The sequence below is a fragment of the Phascolarctos cinereus genome, unplaced genomic scaffold (genome assembly GCF_003287225.1).
Source record: "Phascolarctos cinereus isolate Bilbo 61053 unplaced genomic scaffold, phaCin_HiC Scaffold_5;HRSCAF=322, whole genome shotgun sequence".
NCBI classification, from domain to species: domain Eukaryota; kingdom Metazoa; phylum Chordata; class Mammalia; order Diprotodontia; family Phascolarctidae; genus Phascolarctos; species Phascolarctos cinereus.
Window position 1 is genome coordinate 284502933 of NW_027555958.1, and position 21025 is coordinate 284523957.

A 21025-nucleotide genomic window follows, 5' to 3' on the forward strand; every position below is an offset into this window, starting at 1 on the left:
CATTTGTGTGGCAACAGTTTATTGTTTTAAAGAGGCAGAGGGAGAACTTCTATTTATAAAATATTGGATAAATCTGAGTGTAAAGAATCATTGTTTCAAGGACACTAAAGAACATGTCATATCATGTTGAAGATTTAGAGCTTAATGGGGTTATGGTACCTCAGCTGTTTTGTCTTAAGGAGGACAAAACTTAAGAAAAATAAAAAGGCAAATCATATAAACATTTGAAGACTAAGGTATGATTAAGAAAAGACTACTGACTTCATTGGGAAATTTAGGGAACTGTTACCTTTTAAGTGAAAGATAAGCTATTGAAGATAGAGGAAACAGAGGAACAAAGAGCCTGATCTAGGAATCTGAGAATTCAAGATACAACAAGGAGTGGGAGGCTGAAAAACTGCTCTATTAGAGCTGTGGCAGCTATATCTAGTCAGATGATAGAAAGTGCTACAATCAAGCGATTCCAGATTTGGGGTTGAGAACTAATTGATTCATTACTTTTGGTAACAACCTTGGTCTTTCAATACCATCTGCTATTCTTTGGCTTAGAGGGAAGTGTTACTCACGTTAAGAAGTAACAATTTCTAAATTATCTAAGGTGACTCACTGGATGGAGTTCTAGACCTGGAGTCTGGAAGACTGAAGTTCAAATCCAGTCTCAGACACTTAATAGCTATGTATGACCCTGGATGAATTCATTTAACTTCTACCTGCCTCAGTTCCTTCATGTGTAAAATAGAGATAATATGGCACCTACCTCCCACAGTTGTTATGAGGGTGACATATTTATAAAGTGCTTTGCAATACTTAAAGGGCTATATAAATGTTAGCTATATATTCTTAAACAACTTTTAAAGAATGATTTTAAATTTTAAAAAAGCTTATAAATGCTATGATCAAGTAAAAAAGAGATGAGGACTTGTCCCATTGGATAGCAGTGAGGACCAAGTGACAAGCAGTAAGCAGAGAAATAGCTTCATGTAGTGCAGATGTTCCTGAATGGACCAATGACAGAAAAGCCTGTAGTCTAAAGTTGTGAGTATTACTAAGCATATGGATTTCCCTCTCTCATTTGTTTCCCTGCCAGGTTCCTATAAGTGTGTTCCCACTCTTTCCCAAAGACATTGAATGCACTGGTGGGAGACTGTGACCTAGGTTTATATGTGCATTGTGTTATATTTAACGATTTATAACATCTGCTTTAGTATAAAAGAATCTATAATGTCATTTTTTTACCTAATTGTTAAATAAGTGGTTATGTTTATGATTTGAAGGTGTCATTATTGTGAGTGGCTGGCTGTGTAAATATCAGGCACTCTGTGTTACATTATAAGTGACTAGTTGTGTGGATAGGAAGCAAATCAACGGTGGCTTGAAAAGTAGATTAGTGAGGAGGGGGAGTGTATTTTCCCTCAATAGGGTTATCCCTAGACCAGAGGGCCCCAAATTTATTAGGCCTACTGCCCCCTTTTAAAAAAATTACTCAGTGTCCTCCTGGAAATCTACTTTCTCTAACCCTTTAACAGTTTTATTTTTAAAGTTTGCATCATTTAAAAAAATATAAAATACATTTTTTAAAAGATGATGCATCTTAAATTTAATAATTTATTGTAAATTTGTGGGTTTTCTTCCTGTGTTGAAATTTTGATGATTCAATATTGCATCATGTAAGCATACAGTATCGTATTATAAACATGTTGTTACATGTACATCTTCCTGACGATGAATGCAGGACTTCCCAACTATGCATGATATGCTCGCTTGCCAACACTTTGCTTGTTAACACCTGTTGGCAGATTTGACCACTGATCAGTTATAACTTGCATTTTGCGTTTATTTGGAAAATAATGTAATCACCACAACTTTAACTCTGTTACACAACAGATGAAAGAAGTACAAATGGTTTTTCAAAATTTTCTTTTCTTCTTTCCTTATGCTTTCACTGCCCTCTTATTTTTATTCAATGCCCCCCCCAACTGTACCTGAGGCTACTACCACCCCCCTGGATTGTTTCAGTGCCCCCCAACGGTCAGTATCATCCACTTTGGGAACCTATGTCTAGACTTTGAGAGAGTTTGAGTATAACCCTGTGGTTGTGGTATTTCCCTTTGTGTGAAGGCAGGCTGGAAAGAGCAAATCAGTGTAGGAAATAGTAAATTCAGATTGTGATAATTTGTTACATTAGTGGGTGGCTAGTTCACGTCATGACACCAATACTGATGCCTATTCCTTTGTCATTACACAAGCATCATCCAAAGATTCTGGGGTTTCTGATCTTGAAGGGACTTTCTTCAGGAGAAGCCATGTAGTGATACAGAAGAAAAGAAAGATGTGCAGCCAGGTTCAGTTCTATGCTTCTCCTACCAGCCCTAGCATGCTAATCTTGCTGCTGAAAGCAGGGGACAGAAGAAGCCATCAGACTGAGAATGGAAGTTAGGTGCCAATGAGATAGCAGTAAGAGCTAAGAGCAGCTACTCATGGACAAACTGGAGTTAAGTAGAGGAGTTGATAGCAGATTGTGCCAAAGCAGCAGTCACATATTGAGACACAGTCCATTCCTCTTTTTTTCTTCCCATTTTTCCCTGAAGTGCTGCCTGGGGAAACTATCACTTCCTTTTACCTGTCCAATCATCTTTCTTCCCCATTTTCCCCTCTAGTTTTTGGGGAGGAGGGATAGAGGATGGGGAAAAAAGGAAGAATTTCAACGTCTGCAATTCATACTGTAGCCTGGTATTTTTTGTTTTAATACGTATCTTTTTTTTTTAATATGCTATTTAATAGTGATATTAAAGCATGATTTTTGTCTGAATCTATAAGTACTCAGTTCAAAATTAAGAGAGGAAAAGTACATCAAAAATAAAAACAGATTTTACCCAGTTCAGACTAGGGTGAAGGTGAGCCAAATAGAGAGTTTAGGTGTTTTGGGTAACTTCTGAGCATAAGTATGCTCAGTAGACTGCTTTTGAACCTGGAGAGAAACTTTACAAGGAAATGAGCCTATAAGCAGAAAAGTTTATAGGTTAACAAAGTTGTGTTCAAGTGGCCCTTTTTGCAATGCTGCTGGCATGTCTCATTAGCTGGCATTAGATGATTCTCTGCATCCACACTGTTCCCACTCCACATGTGGACTCGACCCCCTATTGCAATTATGATATGGCTTTGGATGGGTATACAATATAAAAAAGCAAGATGGTAAGTAAAAGGATGCCAGAATGGCACTGTATATTAAGGAGACATGAAGAAATCCCAGAACTATGAAAGAGAGCATTTGGGTGAAGTTCATCAGCATAGAAATATAAAGAATAGTATCATTGAGCTACATCACTGACTACGTAGACAGAGAAAACAGCAGAAGAATTCAGGAAATAGAATGCATATTGTCATGAAGGATAAAATGGAAGTGTTGGAGACTTCAATTATCACTATATTCAGTATGCCGCTGGACCCAGATGCCTCCAGAGGAGAAAGTGAGGCTGTGACTTTGCACAATCCTCCCTCACTTAAAGCCAATTCACTTGCAAGTCATGGCATCACCTTCCTGATGCCCCGGTCCTCTTTGAGAACAATAACAACAACAACAACAACAATAACAACAACACATTCAATATATTTGCTAGGGCTCTTTTTCTCTTCAAAACAGAGTAGCTAATACATTTTTTAACTTACCTTAATCATAACTTCAACCTTTGAAAAATGAAGTTACAAATAAACAAAAGGAACTTTTGTTTTGGACTTGATTCTTACCAACAAGGATAATAGCTAGCATTTATAAATTATTTTTAGAGTTGCAAAGTGCTTTTCAAAAATTATCTCATTTGATCCTCACAACAACTTTGGGAGGCATATGCTATTTTTATTACCAGTTAGGGATGAGGTAACTGAGGCACACAGATTATATGATATGCTTAAGGTCTCACAGCTAGCAAGCTTCTGAAGCTGTATTTGAACTCAGATCTTCCTAACTCTCCCTCTAGCACACTCTCTCCACTCTGCCACCTTGCTTTGAGGAAGAATTAGCCTCTGCAGTAGAAATGATGGGAGAGGTAAGGGGAAAATGATTATCCCAACTTAGGTTCTGTGACAGAGGAGAGGAAAGCTGAGAGTAGTCTGACATACATTACCTATTTTGGAAGAGTGTATTTGGAGAAAAGACCTTATGGTAGGACCCCATGATCTGAAATTCTAGCAGGGAAGTCATCCCAGGAGTAATGAGAAGCTCTCAGTAATGAAATTCTGAAGAAATAAATAAATAATTCTGATGGGGAAGATTGTTTAAAGAAAGCAATGTGGATGCCCTGGGAACTCACCAATCAACTTAGATTTTTAAAACACATATTCAGAAAATGAAAGATCAGGTTGCAAAAGATGTGCACAAAACCATGGCATGGTCCTGTAAGATAGTTTCAGGGGTGCTCAAGCTTAAAATGAACTGAAGTCAATAAGAAAGGCTAAAAGTGGATTTTTTAAACTTTTTTTTGAAAGTGAAAAAAAATATACTTCAATTTGGACTCAGAGCTCATCAGTTCTCTCTCTCTAGAGGTGGATGGCATTTTTCACCATGAGTCTTTTGGAACTGTCTTGGGTCATCGTATCGGTCAGAATAGCCAGTTGTTCATTGTTACAAAATTGCTGTTACCATATACAATGATCTTCTGGTTCTGCTCACTTCACTCTGCATCAGTTCATATAGGTCTCCCTAGGTAAAAAGAAGATTTTTTTAAAGGCTATATTGCACTCCACCCCAGACTATATTGGGGGAAAGAGAAGTACTAAAGAAGGATAGGGGGGCAACTAGATGGCACAGTGGATAGAGCACCAGCCCTGGAGTCAGGAGGAGCTGAGTTCAAATCCTCAGACACTTGACACTAGCTATGTGACCCTGGGCAAGTCACTTAACTGCAGTTGTCTCGCAAAAAAGAAAGAAAGAAAGAAAGAAAGAAAGAAAGAAAGAAAGAAAGAAAGAAAGAAAGAAAGAAAGAGGGAGGGAAGGAAGGAAGGAAGGAAGGAAAGAAAGAAAGAAAGAAAGAAAGAAAGAAAGAAAGAAAGAAAGAAAGAAAGAAAGAAAGAAAGAAAGAAAGAAAGGAATACTTTTCAGAGTGGACAGGATAATGATAACTGATACCATTTGACTTTTCTGCAGTTTTGTTTTCTCTGACAAGGACAATGATCTTTGGACTGGAAATGGTAGAACAAATTGGTTTAACAAGATGACACCCACTCTCTTTACTATAGAGATAGAGTAGGAAAGCACTTAGCTGTCACTGATGAGTTCAAGTGACCAAGGCCAGATGGACTGTGTTCCTGAATCCTGTAAGAGCTGGCAGATATGACTGGTGAGCCAGCCACTCTTGATGACCTTTGAAAGATTGTGGAGAATGGGAAAGACATAAGGGGATTGGAGGAGGGCAAATAAATGTCTTGGTTTCAAAGAAAGGAAGAGAATAGAGGTCAGCGAGCTGGACTTAGATCCCTGGCAACTGTCTAGAACGTCTCATGAAAGGAAGAGGAAATGGTGATCTCAAAGCACAAAGTGAACCATTCAGACAAAGAAATAGCCACCCACCAATGTAACATAATAGCCTGCAGAGAGTGTTCACACTTAACTACTCTTTGGGTTAGCTTACTCACTCCAACCGACCCTCACACTAGCAAATCTAGGTTCCCAGAGAAAGATCACCACTACATGTTCACACTCAAACTCTCTTAGAGCACTAGGAAATAATACTAATAAAAGGAAATACATTCTCTGTACACACTGCTCTAGTCCTTGAGCTCCCACCAACATATTCTGCATTCCCACATTAAGAATAGGTTATACCAGACTAACTTCATTTTCTTTTTTTGATGGGGTTACTAGATCAATACATCATGAGGAAATGGTATACACATAGTCTGCTTGGATTTCAGAAAAACATTTAACAAAGTTTCTCATGCTGTTTTTGTGGAAAACATATATGTGGATTAGATCATAGTACAATTTAATAGATTCAGAACTTGATAAATGGTCAGAACCAAAGATTAGCCATTAATGGTTCAATGTTAACTTCGGAGGAAGTCTCCAATGGAATGCTTCAGTTTCTGTGATAGAAGGAAGGAGACATCTCCTATGTGCCTACTGTGCTAAATGCTATCTAAAATTACCTCAGTTGATTCTCATAACAACTGTGAGAAGTAGGTGCTATTATGATGATCCCCATTTTACAGTTGAGGATACTGAGGTAGACAGAGCATAAGTGACTTGCCCAGGGTCACACAGCTAGTAAATGCTTGAGGCTAGATCTGCAATCAGGTCTTTCTGACTCCCAGGTCTAGTAATTTATCCACTTCACCTCCTAGCTGGTTTTGTGCTGTTTAATATTTTTATTAATGACTTTGGTAAGGGCATAGGTGGTATGCTTATCAAATTTGCAGATGAAACAAAACAGGGAGGGATAAGTTATACGCTGGATGACAGGATTAAAAAAACAGCAGACTAGAATATTGGGCTGCATTAATAACATACTTAATTGGAAGAAATGTATAATTTGACATTTGGTTCAAATAATCAACTTCACAAATATAAGATGGGGAGATGTGACTAGGCAGCAGACTGATAAGATCTGGGGTCTTTAGTTGGCTGCAAGCTTAATCAAGAGTAAGATACAATAGCCAAAGAAGCTAATGTAATCTTAGGCTGAATTAAGAGAGAACTAATCCTGGACTAGAGAGCTGAGAGTCCCACTGTACATTGCTCTGGTCGGACTTTATCTGAAACATGGTATTCAGTTCTGGGTACCATGTTTTGGGCAGCTGTAGTGGATAGAGTACCAAGCCTGGAGTCAGGAAGACTCATTTTCCTGAGTTCAAATCTGGTCTCAGATACTTACTAGCTCTGTACCCGTGGGCAAGTCACTTAACTTTGTTTGCCTCAGTTTCTTCTGTAAAATGAGCTGGAGAAGGAATTGGCAAACCATTCCAGTCAGTATCTCTGCCAAGAAAACCCCAAATAGGGTGACAAAGAGTTGGACACAATTAAAAAACAAGTGAACACCACCACCACTACCACCATGTTTTAGGAAGCACATTTATCTAGAAGAGAGGGATCAGGAAGGTGACTGGAGGTCACCTCATATGAAGATAGAAAAAAAGAAATGGGATAGACTTAAGGGGAATATGACAGCTGTCTTCAACTATGTTAAAGGCTAACATAGAAAACAATCCACTTCTGTAAACTGTAGTTGCTCCCCAGAGAGCTTGAAGGCCTCTGTGGTACTGTTGATAGCTCCTAACCCCTCACCCATAAGAAGAGGCAAAGTGGGAGGGAAGCAGCAGGTGTTAGGATGAGGTAGGCAGGGGAAATTGAGCCTAGGGCAAAGGCAACTGGTTATTGGCCTGGGACTGGTTCAGAGCACAGGGGTAGTCAAACTGTGGTAGGGAACCGGTAGAGAGAAGGTTGTCAGACTCTGAGGAGTGAGAGTTTGTTGTGGTGAATAACCGTGCTCCCCCTTACCATATTAGTACCCTGGTTGTCCTTCCTTCATTTCCCTGGTCTAGTTATGATTGTGCCTGTCAGACTGGCCCCAGAGAGAAGAACTAGGAAGAAGGAGCAGAAATTGCATCTTTAGGCTCCATTTAAGGAAAAACCCAACAAACAGAACTAACTGAAAGCTTGAAAGGCCACAGGATCATAAGGTCATAGATTTAGAAGTAGAAGGGAGCTTAGAGGTCATTGATTCTAATCCCCTTGTTGAGGCCCAGAGGGTAGGTATAACTTGCTCAGGGTCACTCAGCCAGTAAGTGTCCAAGGGCAGTTTCTTCTTCATTTGAAGTCTTCAGTCACAGCCTGGATGACTCTTTGTTGGATACAGCATAGAGGGAATTCTTGTTCAGGCATGATTTGTACTAGAGGGCTTTTAAGGTCTTTTCCATCTCTGAGATCCTGTGATTCTTCTCTTGGGAGGGACTATCTTTCCTGCATATTAGAAGCTTCAGAGATGAGGTCTTTGTCCAAGGTAATGGAAAGAAAGGGACAGAGACTGTTTCCCTGAGCAATGATGGCAAGCAGGGGGCAGGGGACATGGCTGCTGAATTCCCAATTGCAGTACTAAAGAGAAGCATTTCAGTTAGAATAGCTGGAACACCAGACCAAAGACTTTTTTTTTTCCTCCTTGACATGGAGTAGAAAATGCCTCGCTGAAGGACCACTGTTCTCTTCCGGAGTCTCTTCCAAAAATAGCAAGCTCCCTGTTCCTAATTTTCTATGAGCTAAGGCTTGGAACAGACTTTCCTGGCAGGCTTGGCTCAAAAGGATCTTTCCACACACATGCATACATGTACACAGGTTGACACATTCATATGCATTAATTCACACACACACACTCTCTCTCCTCCCTCTCTTTTTTTCTTTTTCTTTCTCTATTTTATCTGTTTTTATTGATATATCTAGATCTATCTCTTCCCCCTCTCTTCTTCCTTTCCTTCCTCTCTACCTCCTTCCCTTCCTCTCTCCCCTCCCTCTTTCCTTCCCTCTTTCCTTCCTTCCTTCCTTTCCTTCCTCCCTCCCTCCCTCTCTCCCTCCCTTTCCTTTCCTTTCCTTTCCTTTCCTTTCCTTTCCTTTCCTTTCCTTTCCTTTCCTTTCCTTTCCTTTCCTTTCCTTTCCTTTCCTTTCCTTTCCTTTCCTTCCTTCCTTCCTTCCTTCCTTCTTCCTTCCTCTCTGTCTCTCTCCCCTCTCCTCTCTCTGTCCCCCTTTCTTTCTCTCTCCCCCTTTTCCTCAACACTCCCCTGCCTCACTGATGGGTGCAAGTCAACCAGCTCAATGATGCTGCACAGAAGCCACTCAGGTGATGCTGACAGCCACCTGAAATCCATCATTTTAATTCTGGGCATTTCCACCTTTTGTAATAAGTTGAGGTGCCTTAGTGCTGATTTATGGTCCATTTCTTATTACAGCTGTTGCCCACAGTTATTCTAAGCTCTCTTTGCTTTACTTGGAGTTTTCTTTTGAATCAGTCTCCCTTCCTTCAGAGTAGTACATTTTTGCCTGTGTTATACCAGAGGTAGATTTCTGCTGTAGAACAGTGACTCAATTTCCCCATTTCATGGCCCACTGAGGCACTTGTGTTAGGATTCTCAGGCTTCACAAAAAGTCCTTTCATGAAGGACTCTACTCCTCCCTCCATGGCAGACTCAGCTTACAGGTGAGGGTCTGTCTTGGCACAGAAAGAGATCTTCACAGTGAGAATGACAGGGATAAAAGGCTGGAAAAGCAAAAGAAAGGCTATCTCATCCTAGCTGCATCAAAAAATTTTGTTTGTTTTGAGTACCATCAAATGACTGTTAGGAATGATGAAACTCTAGTCCTTGGGTCTTTTTTTGGAGCTCTCCCATAGCATTCCCCAGTAGTTTGGAAAACTGCCAGTGGAAAGGAAGGTCAGAGGATCTAGAGATGGATATGGTAGCTCAGAGGTCATCTAGTCCAACCCACTCTCTTTTATAGAAAAGGAAACTGAGGCCCAGGGAAGTTAAGTGACTTGCCTAAGGGCAACCAGGTGATAAGAGAGATGACTGAGTTCTTCAATAAAGGCTTGATCAATGTTATCATTCTGCTAAGGAATACCTACTCCAGGAGATTAATGGCATCCATTAGCAAGATCCACCCTGGCTCCCTTTCCTCCCCCATCCTTAGGTATTCATTTAAGGTCGTAGAGAAAGCTATGGTATTGGCTGGGCTAGGAGATATAAAAGACAGAGCTGAATCAATCTGCAGAGGATGCAAATGAACTTATATTACAGCAAGTGAGATTTAGGTTAGACATCAGGAAATTTTTGGACTTGAAGGACTACAAAACATAAAAAGGAGCTTTGTCTTTCCTCTTTTAAGCAAAGTTGAGGAGAGCCTCGATGTGATCTGAAGGTAGTTCTCCTGGGTTTGTAGAGAGGTAGATGACTTTGAGGTATCCTTCCCTACCCTTGCCAAAGAGTCTCTCCAATTTTACTCACATGCCACCTGGACTTCTGTTTGCCGTTGCAGCAGGGCACCCATCCGGTTGCGTACAATGCAGCGGTAGAACCCAGCATGAGTATGGTCCAGGTTGGTGATCATGTACCTTCAGGAGAAAAGACAAAGATAGAATCAGATGGCTTCAGTGATACTGTCTGTCCTCAGACACAGATCTGAACTCAGGAAGATGAGTCCACTGTACTCTATCCACTTTACCACCTAGCTACACAGCCATAATAATATATCATAATATGTGATATATGCATATACTAAATATATGTGCATCTATATTATGATCTATATATAGTTCATAATAGACTTACAGGATTGTGGTGAAGGTCAAATGAGATAAGATCTACAAATTGCTTAAAATAATGCCTAGCACATAGTAGGTGCTTATTAAATCTTCATCCTCCCCTTCCTTCCTTCCCCAAAGGATAATTAAGAATTTGTCCAGCAGCCTATGGAATGACGTATACTTACGTGCAAGGGGAGTCATAACACTTTGGCCTCAGGGCCTGGAAACTTTGCCCAGTGGTCTGACATCCTAGGCACTTGTCTGGTATGTTGGGTGGATGCTATCCCACTTTGCCTATCATTTATCCAGCAAAGCAATGAGTAGATGTCTTTCAGCCATCAGAGGAGCGCTCAGTAAATATTAATTGATGATGTGAGGTGACAAGAGAAAAAGCATTTGAATATTTCTCAAAATGCTTTGCATCCTTAGAACTTGGGCAAATATGCGGTGGATTTGTGTGAAAGCAGAGAGAATCTTTTCAATAATATTTGATGGCTTTCTCCCCTGTGACTAACTTCAGATCAGAAAAGATCCCTTAGGAGACAGCCCCTGAGAAAGCTTATGTCACCAAAGGTGTAGCAGAGATTCCCTTAAGACCAGCAGCGGAAGAATTAACATGTAACAGGCTGTCTCTGCTAAGGAGGGCTGTTAACTACCATACCAAGCAGGGTAGGATAAATCTTAACAGAGTCCAAATCCATCATTTTACAGATGAGGAAACTGAGGCTTAGAGAGGGAGAGGGACTTGGTCAAGGTCACACAGTGGATTATAATTTGGACTTGAATCAAGTCTCTTGACCCTTGGCCATTTCCACTGCTTCTCCCTAAGAGCAGATCTGCTCAGCCAGGCCTGTTTCTTAGGTTTTCTGGGTGTGAATGCTAAGGGCGCTCTTGTCTAGGCAGGAGAGTACAGAACTATTTGGCAGCCAGAGCACCTTATCGCTGCCTTCTGTTCCAGTCTTATCTCTCCTCGGCTCCCATGCACAGTAGCGATGATCAGAAGATAGGCAGGTTGCCTGGGCTTATTCAAAATTTCCTCTTTTCTCCTTTGACCAGGCAGCTCCATCCTGGAGGCCTTTCATGGGTGCTCGATGATGTCCCTCCCCCAGCAGCTTTCCCTAGGAATGAACTTGCCAAGAGATGTATAGTTTCTTGGAGATGAGGTGCCATGGTGACTGTGTTTGGGAAACGGCTTGGGGCTGCTAACGGGATGTGGAGAGAGGGTGTGGGTGGAAATACTCTAATACTTGAAACCGAATCAAGTTTGAAAAAGTGCCAGGAACTTAGAGGATCTGTATTGATGCTGTTGATATATGGCTCTAATGAAATTTTAATAGAAGCATATTTGCTAGGAAGAATCAACCTCTATGTTGCCGATAAGATGAAAAACTCCAAGCCCCTTACCAGGAGCCAGAAACAATGGTAATACCTGTTTTCGTGACTTTGCTTCCTTGACTTTCTTTACTCATCCAAGACTTGAAACTGGTGGTGTGGGGAAATGACACTGACCTCCCCAGCTCCAGTATGGAGAGATTAAGAGTATAATAGGCCTTCTTAGGCCTGGAAGGGCCATCCTCTCTTCTCTTCCACTTAGCATCACAGATTTAGAGCTGGAAGGTACTTCTGAGACAATCTAGTCCAAAGCCCTCATTTCAGACACAGAAAAACGTGGGCCTAGAAAGTTTAAGTAGACTTGCCTAAGGTCACCCAGGTATTAAGTGGCAGAGCTAGGGTATGAATCTCTGACTCCAAGTCTAGCAGTCTTTCTCTATTGACAAATCCAGCCCTCTTGTCAGTGGGTCACACATTCTCCCAACCATCCTCCTCTCAGGCTTGCACCTCTAGTCTCTCTTCACTCTGGGCCCATTTCTCTTTCCTACATGTTCTCTCTGCCTCTGAGGTCTATTTCTGGCCTGGTAGACAAGATTATTTAAAGTAACAGCTTCCACCCACTACCTTCCTCACTAAAGCAAATTCTCTGGATTCAAACCAAAGTGCAACCCTCCCCTCCCCCAGCTTCCAGAGGGTGGGGAAGAAACATTTGGCCAACATGGCAGTTTGCAAATTTAAATTACCACATGCATGCCAGGTAATAAAAATAATAATCCTGATTATGCTCAGAATGCTCCCTGCTGGGTCAAAGGGGGCACGTTTAGCACAGAACCTTGCTAGGCCTGAATCAGGAAGGGAATCTCACTTCTGGCAAAGAGCAGCAGGGCTATGGGAAGAAGCCATCCTAGCTAGGTGGTACAGTAGATGGAGTACAAGGCCTGGGATCAAGAAGACCTAGTTCAAATATGGTCTTAGACATTTAGGGAGCTGTGTGACTTTGGGCAAGTCACTTAACCTGTTCGCCTTAGTTTCCTCCTTTGTAAAATGGGGAGAATAATAGCATCTACCTTTCAGTGTTTTTGTGAAGATCAGATGAGATGATAATTATAAAAAGCTTAACACAGTGTCTGGCATATTCAGTCAATTGTTTTTCAGTCATGTCCAACTCTTCATGACCCCATTTGGGGTTTTCTCAGCAAAGATACTGGAGTGGTTTGCCGTTTCCTTCTCTAGATCACTACAGATGAAGAAGCTGAGGCAAACAGGGTTAAGTGACTTGCCCAGGGTCACACAGCTAGTGTCTTTTTTTTTTTAACACATTCAGAGCTTAGCTTTTGCTTTTTCACTGCAGATATACAGACATCTTTGCCCAACAGGTCTTTCAGTCCATTCCTTTGCCTCCAAGAAGAAGTGAATTGCTTCTCCCTGGCCTTCAATGGAAATGCTACATGTCTTGGTTATGGAACAGCTTCTATGTTGATCTTATTGACAAGGAATTCTTATGACTAACCTGAATCTCTCATCCACCAATTTGAGTCCATTTCCTCTCGTCCTGCCCTATATGAGAATGGAATAATGGGGCCTCTTAGTTACCATGTTCAACAACCTTTCTTTGCCCCCATCTGCCTTGAGCCTCCATTCATAGCCATCTCATACTTGAAATTCTCTCCTCTCTTGGCTTTCTTGAGGCTGAGCTCTCCTGGTTCACCTCATACTTCTGTGTATTCCTTCTGTCTCCTCTGTAGCTTCTTCTTTCTCTCCTACCTTTAACATCCCCTCCATCCCCATGGAGGTATCTCCAAGGCTTCTGACCTTAGAGCTCTTATCTACTCTCTTTGGGTAGTGACTTCCAAGTCCAGCTTCAACTTTTCTCTTAAGCTCCAATGCCACATTTCAAAATATATCCCAGATTCTCCCACCTGGTTGTCCAAACCATTATTCTCCCAGTTACTCAGGCTCAAAATCTTGCTTCTCCCGAACTCCACAATCGTTAGTGCTTGTATTTCCCCAACAGTAATGACTTTGTATATGTTTTGCGTGTAACTTGTTTGTGTACATACCCAGTAGTACTCAAGCTCCTTGAGCTCCCCAGCCACCTCAAACATAACAGAAGATTAAAAAAATAGTGAACTGGAGTTGTCTTCAATCTCTCGTTGTCTTTCACTGTCATATTAATTCAGTGGCCATTGATTCTACTTCTGTAGAGTCTCCCTCTTCTATTTCCTCCTCTCCATCCCATCAGGTCTCTATTTCTTCCTTCTTGGACCCTCATAAGAACCTCTTAACTGGCTGCTCTGACTCCAGTCTCTGCCTCTTTCAGTCTGTTGTACATATTCCCGCCAGAAACAGCTTAAACATGGACTTCATCATGTCGTTCCTCCACTGCAAAACCTCCAGTTGCTCCCTAGTGCCCAAAGGACAAAATCCAAACCTAGTCCAGAATTTAAGACTCCTACAACATGGGCCCTAACCAATGTGCCAAGCCGTATTTCTCACTGTTTCTTTCATGGACACTCCAATCGTGACTTTTATTTATTCATAAAATGTTAGAAAGTTATGTTAGCAGTTACACAGTCTAATCCCCTCGTTTTACAGAAGGAGACAACACAGCCAGATTGGATTATTCACTGCAGTCGGAACATGGGCCCTACTTTGCCAGCTCGGCTCCTTTGCTTCTGCTGTCCCCTTTGCCTAGGATGCTACTCCTCTGCATTTCGCCTGTCTAAATCCTAAATCAGAGAGGCAAGACATGGGGGCAGCTAGGTAGCGCAGTGGATAGAGCACCGCCCTGAAGTCAGGAGGACCTGAGTTCAAATGTGGCCTCAGACCAAACACTTGACACTTACTAGCTGTGTGACCCTGGGCAAGTCACTTAACCCCAATTGCCCAAAAACAAAAACAGAGAGGTAAGACATAACAGTTACAGAACCAGACACAGAACCAAGAAGATCCAATAGGATGTTATGCTTACCTCTTCTGAGCCCCTAGCATGAATATCTCTGTTATGACACTTTTCAGTTCTGACTTTTTATGACCCCATTTGGGGCTTTCTTGGCAAAGATCCTGGAATGGTTCATAATTTCCTTTTCTAGCTCATTTTCCAGATGAGGAAACTGAGGCAAACAAGGTTGAGTGACTTGCCCAGGGTCATACAGCTAGTAAGTGTCTGAGGCCAGATTTTAACTCAGGTCTTCCTGACTCCAGGCTCAGCCCTCCCTCCTTTCATATCCCACCTTGTACTATATGAATCAGTCAACAAACATTAACAAGTACTTGCTATGTGCCAGGCATTGTGCTGAGTGATGAAGATACAAATATGGAGTTAAACATATTAATAAAGTGGATTTGTAGGTAGGAAAATTTAATGAAACGGTAGGATGTTGGTGCAAGGCAGAAAGGGATGAAGGGTGTGGTCATAGGGTTGTTGAGAGGAAAGAAAGGAAGCTCAGCAAGTTATGAAGTTATTAAGACATGGTCATTGTGAAAATTTTAATCAGGTGCTTAGGGTTAAGGTGAAAACACCCAAAAGCAGTTCATGTATATTTGTGTATTTCTACTATTCCTCCTACTCTTTTGTAAGCTCCTTGAAAATAGGGACAGTATCCTCCTCATTGTTGCATTCTCCTCACCAGTTCCTTATGTGTAATGCAAACCCAATAATTATTTATTGAATAGAATTGAATCTGAAATCAGAATGGAGCTTAAGTGGTGGAGCTTTACTCCAATCTCTGACCTATATACAGATTCCCTTCTGCATTATATCATTATAGAATGTTGGATCTGGTAAGGACTTCAAGATGATCTTGACTAAAGTTCTGATATGCTCTATAAATGTCAGTTATCATCATCATCATCATCATCATCATCATCACTACTATTATTATTCTTCTTCTACCACATGCCTGCTGAGCTCAAGCAATATTTATAGAGCAATTTAAGGGTACGCTGGTTAATATTTAATAATCAGGCTCTCTAAGAAAGAAATGTAGGCATGCATACTTTTAAGTTTAATTTGCATTATTAACCTTTCTTAAGTCTAGACAATCAACAAACCAATCAAGCCCTGATTTGCAGACTGCCAATTTCTGAGGTCTAAACGCTCACACTAAAATCTTAAGCACCAGCTCTCGGTAAGCCAGTGAGAGCTGGCTCCAGCACACCCCGGAGAGGTCCCCAAAGTCCCAATCTAATGTTCTTTTCCATTGCATCTCTAGAACTTAATAATGTGTGACATTTACATAGGGCTTTAATATTTACAAAATGCTTTACATCTATCATCTTCTTTTATCCTCATAATAACCCTGTGAAACAGGTATTCTAAATGTCCTCATTTTACAGATGAGGATACTGAGACTCAAAAGGTTGTGACCTGCTACACTTTCACAAAGCTATTATGTTTTGGAGGCAGGATTCTACTTCTAACTTCCACAGGAGAAAGAAATCATGGGAGTTTTTTGGAGCATTTGGACTAGTATGAAAACCAGGCATTGAATTTGGATGGAGAAAATCAGGGAAATTTGGGAATAAGTGAGGAACTTTTGAATAACAGTCTCCAGGTCATGATACTGGTCCAGTTTTTACTCTAATGTTATGTGAAAGGTTGAAGGAACTGGAGAATTATCAAGGATGATGAAAGAGGAGATAGAAGGATTTAGTAGAAAGGACCTAGGAGGAAAACTCAAGAAGGGAAAGGAGAAGGTACCTGGCAAGACAGAGGCATGGTAAGTAACAGAAGTCAAGTGGGCCAATTGTTGGGTTAAATATATTAAGGCAGTGGATCGATCAGTAGGAACATTTGTAGGGTGTTGGTGCAAGGCAGAAGGAGATGAGGGATGTGTTTGTAGAGTTGTTGAGAGAAAGGAGAGGTTATGAAGTTATTAAAGGGTGGCCACTGACTATAAACATTTTAACCCAGTGCTTAGAGTTAAAGAGAAAACATCCAAAGGATTTTGAAATAAAAACAAGACTGATAATTTCAACTAGGATAGTTAGTAGGGGAATTATGAAGTGATCTTCACTCAGGGTGCTAAATATTTCTGCCATAGTTCAGTGCTTCTTATCTACGTTGCAAGTGTAGGCTTATTTCCCTTCTAAGGAAGAAGGCAAAGGGACTCTAATAATGCCTCTAAACTCCAGGTTTTAAGGGATAATAAAGTCTGGCTCTCAAAGGAGCCAGAAGCAAGGCTTCAAAGTGGGAAAAAGTGACTGAGGGAGAGAAAGGCAGATCTTTGTCATGATGTTGGAGAATGGAGGAATATTACACAGAGGAGAAGGAAAAGGAAGTGACAGTGAGCAATTAGGGCTCAAAAGGAGATTTGAGACTCTTCTTGAAGATGAGAGCTAGATGTTCTTAGGAGGAAGCAGCTTCTTGACCTCTAAAGAATGATATATGGAGCCGCTGAAGCTATCAGGTGATCAGTCATTCAACCAAAGTCAAAGGAAGAATCAGAGAACAGTCATATAATCTATGATTCCCTGCTCAGAGGTACTGAGGGAGGAATTCATCCACATGATAATCACAACAGAGAACACTACTGTCTTCCCAGGCATGCATTCACCACAGAACAGAGACCCCACCCATACCTCTCAAAATGGATGACAACTACCCACTTCTGGTGATACACAAAGGCATACTGCCAGATAGTGCCAGAAAAAACTTAAAAGGCATTGCCAGAGATCATGGCGTATGGATTGGGTTTTCATTACCAATGCCCATGGAAGTCAAGGGATAAAGAAGAGGAAATTTGATTTGGGAAGTGAATAGCTGGCTAAGATCTTGGCTGAGAATGGGATTTGGACTTCTGGACCATGTTTTAAAAGATAAGAAGAGGAATAGCTAGGTGGTGCAGTGGATAGAGCACCAGCCCTGGAGTCAGGAGGACCTGAATTCAAATCTAGACTCAGACACTTACTAGCTGTTTGATCATGGGCAAGTCACTTAACCCAATTGCCTCTAAGAAAAGAAAAACAAAAGGAAGAGAGATCCCTGGGCAGAGAGTGAGTATGCCTAACAAAGGCTTATAAAAATGTATATACTGGGTGTTGTAAGATCATAGATTTTATGTTGGAAGGGATCTTAGAGGCTATCAAGTTGAACTTCCTTGTTTCACAGATGAAATCTCTGAAGTCCTGGGAAGCGTAAGTGATTTGGTCAAAGGCACACAGCTAGTAAATGTGTGAGTCAGAATTTGAACCCATACATTTCTGACTTCAGGTCCAGGGCTCTAACCATTACACCATGATAATGCTTCTAAATATAACCAAAAATGCTTTACACTAAAAAGCATGGGGGAAGGAAAACATTGCTTCCTTCAAAGGAGAATAGCATTTGAAACACCCTTAAGTTCACAGTTGACAAAATCCAAGAAATGAGCCAGCAATAAGACTCTGGGGCCTTAATTATCTACATACAAATACTAAAGTTTAGGAATTAAGGAAGACGAAGTAGATTTCATCAGCCTGGGAACTCCCTCTACCAAACACAATAATTGCCAGCCTGATTTTCTATAGGTTGTAGAAAGCAGGGAAACATGGCCAGTGTGGATTGTTATTGCTTCTGTAGCAACACCAAGTGTATACCTAGCCCACACCAGCAGTCATATCTTTTCATTGGAATGTAAGCTCCTTTTTTTTTTTTTTTTGGCGAGGCAATCAGGGTTAAGTGTCTTGCCCAGGGTCACACAGCTAGTATCATGTGTCTGAGGCTGGATTTGAACTCAAGTCCTCCTGATTCCAGGGCCGGTGCTCTATCCACTGTGCCACCTACCTGCCCAGAATGTAAGCTCCTTGAAGGTAGGGGCTGTTTCACTTCTTTCTTTATATCCTCAGTGCCTGGCACAATGCCATGCACACAGTGGATGCTTGGTAAATGTTTGTTGATTGAATCTCAGAGACTGTCAACTGAAAAATAATCCAATCTACAATTTACTTGACAAGTGATTCTCCTGCTTTTGCCTGAAGACCTTCAATGAGGAGGAAACTCACTACTTAAAGCAGTCTATTCCACTTTGGGGAAATTGTAAGGAAGTTATTTCTTACACTAAGTCTAAATCTGCTTCTCCATAACTTTTACCCATCGCTCCTAGTTAAAAAAAGTCTAATCCTTGGAGGGAAAGCTATGGCAAATCTGCACAGCATACTCAAAAGCAGAGACATCACCTTGTCAACAAAAGTTCATATAGTCAAAACTATGGGTTTTTCCTGTAGGAATGTATGGCTATGAGAGTTGGACTGTAAGAAAAGCTGAGTGCTTTCAAGCTGTGGTGCTGGAGAAGACTTTTGAGAGTCCCTTGGACAGCAAGGAGATCAAATCAGTCAACACTTAAAGAAATTAATTCAGGCTATTCACTGAAAGGTCAAGCTAAAGCTTAAATACTTCGGTCACATAATAAGAAGATGGGACTTGTTGGAAAAGACCTTGATGTTGGGAAAGATTGAAGGCAAAGGGAGAATGGGACATCAGAAGATGAGATGGATAGATGGTGTCATGGGAACAATGAACATGAACTTGGACAGACTTCAAGAGACAACGGAAGATAGGAGGTCCATGGGGCTGTGAAGAGTTGGACCCAACTGAACGCCTGAAGAACAAAATCCTTTCTTTCCTGTGAGAGTCCCTCAAATACCGGAAGACAGCTATAACAGCCTCCCTATGTCTTCTCTTCCCCAGGCTACAATCCCTGTTTTCTCTCTTACCAATAGTTGGTCCAAAGGCCAGGGACCAGCAGTACATAGTGTCTCAGTCCTATAGTCTGATAATTTCACTGTCCCTGATCATTCCTTAGGGTATAGGTATAGAAAAAGGGGAGGGGCCAAAATAGTCTTTCTGCTTTTCCCCAAAAGAACTCACTTTTTCTTTCTTTAACCCTATAGGACCCTGCCAGCTCAGAAAAACCCACCTGCCCCAAGATGAGGAGTGAAGTTTGGGGTAGAGGGCAGGAGAAGATAACAGGATGAAACAGCAGGACTGATAATTGGATTCCAGGAGACAAGAGAGGCGTAGGGGAAAAAATAACCACCTAACAAATGTGGCATCTTCACACCCACATGAGGGAAACACACAATGCCCTTTTTGGTTCTAGTTCTTGAATGTCACAGCTGATATTTAAAATGATTCTTACTCACATTAAATAAGATATTTCAATTCCACAAAGCTGTCAGGAGCTGATGCGGACACCAGAAATAATAGGCAGACTCTCCTTGTATTGTCCTCATTAATAAATCATATACCCAGAGATGCAGGCTGTGATGCACTCACACAGTGCAGTGCATGCACCCACATGGACACACAAAACCACACATAAATGAGCACATACAGGTCCCCACATACAACATACACATACACTCAATCGATCATTCACAAAATCACACAATCTTTTACTCTTTCACTCTCTCTCACCCATTGTTACAGACAAGCTCACTCAGATACCGATAGAAAAAAATGTACACAAGCATAAACTATGTGCATCAATGAATGAAAAAGCAGTTATTATGTGCTAATTATATACAGAGCACTGAGAACACAAATAGAAAGTCAAGGCAGTCCCTTCTCTCAAGGAGCTCACACCCTAATAGTGGGAGAACACCCATAGGGGAAGTTTTGGATGCAAGTCAGATGGAAAGGCCCACACAGGTCCTAGGGTCTAGTAGCAGGCAATGGTAATGACTTGACTTTAATGTATTTCCATTGATAAAACCATATCTACTACTGATATTGAAAATTTGACAGTGCCAAAGACTTTGGTGAAAAAAACTTGCATTTCTGTATCTTCCAGGGGATTCCAGCACCCCTAGCAGCAGTTGCCAGGGAACATGAAGGTTTCTCCCCTAGATGATGGCTGCAGGTAGTAGGCTAGAAGCAAGTTTAGTGTTCTTGCGGGTAGGAGTAGGGAGGGATGGCTCTGCTTTTCCCAGAGCCCTTGGGTTTATGTGCCCATTGGTGGCCACTGGTAGGTGGTTGGTCTTGGTGGTGGTGGGAATGATGGGCACCTCCTCTATAGGATTGCTTCCACTGGGGAGTGGGGGTAGGGTTAGATTGTAAGGCAGTCTGTGGCTGGAAAGGAAGCAATGGTGTTACTATCCTCAGGGCTCTTGGGCTCAGGGACCTAGGCTGTCCCTACCAGAATCTGCAGGGAGATGGAGGTAGAGGTGCTGATGGCAATTTGACCTGCCTGGCATATGCCATCTTCTACCTGTCTCTGAGGGTGACTTACTGCTTCAGCTAGGCTAGCTTGCCTGCCCTGATGGACCTTCTTTTTTATTTATTTATTTTGACATTCTTTTCTTTTAAATTTTGAGTTCCAAACTTTCTCCCTCCCTTCCACTTCTCTCCCACTCATTGAGAAGGCAGGCAAATGATATCAATTATACATGTGAAATCATCCAAACATATTTCCATATTAGCCATATTGCAAAAA

The 21025-nt window shown here is 41.4% G+C and overlaps 1 protein-coding gene across 1 annotated transcript in view; it reads right to left on the minus strand.

The window, feature by feature from the left end:
• Positions 1–21025, minus strand: part of SDK2 (sidekick cell adhesion molecule 2) — a 453394-nt gene that overhangs the window by 189185 nt on the left and 243184 nt on the right. Inside the window, exon 3 of the mRNA XM_021002493.2 lies at positions 9979–10085. Within this exon, the coding sequence (XP_020858152.1) occupies positions 9979–10085 (107 nt within the window). The remainder of the gene's footprint in view (positions 1–9978; positions 10086–21025) is intronic.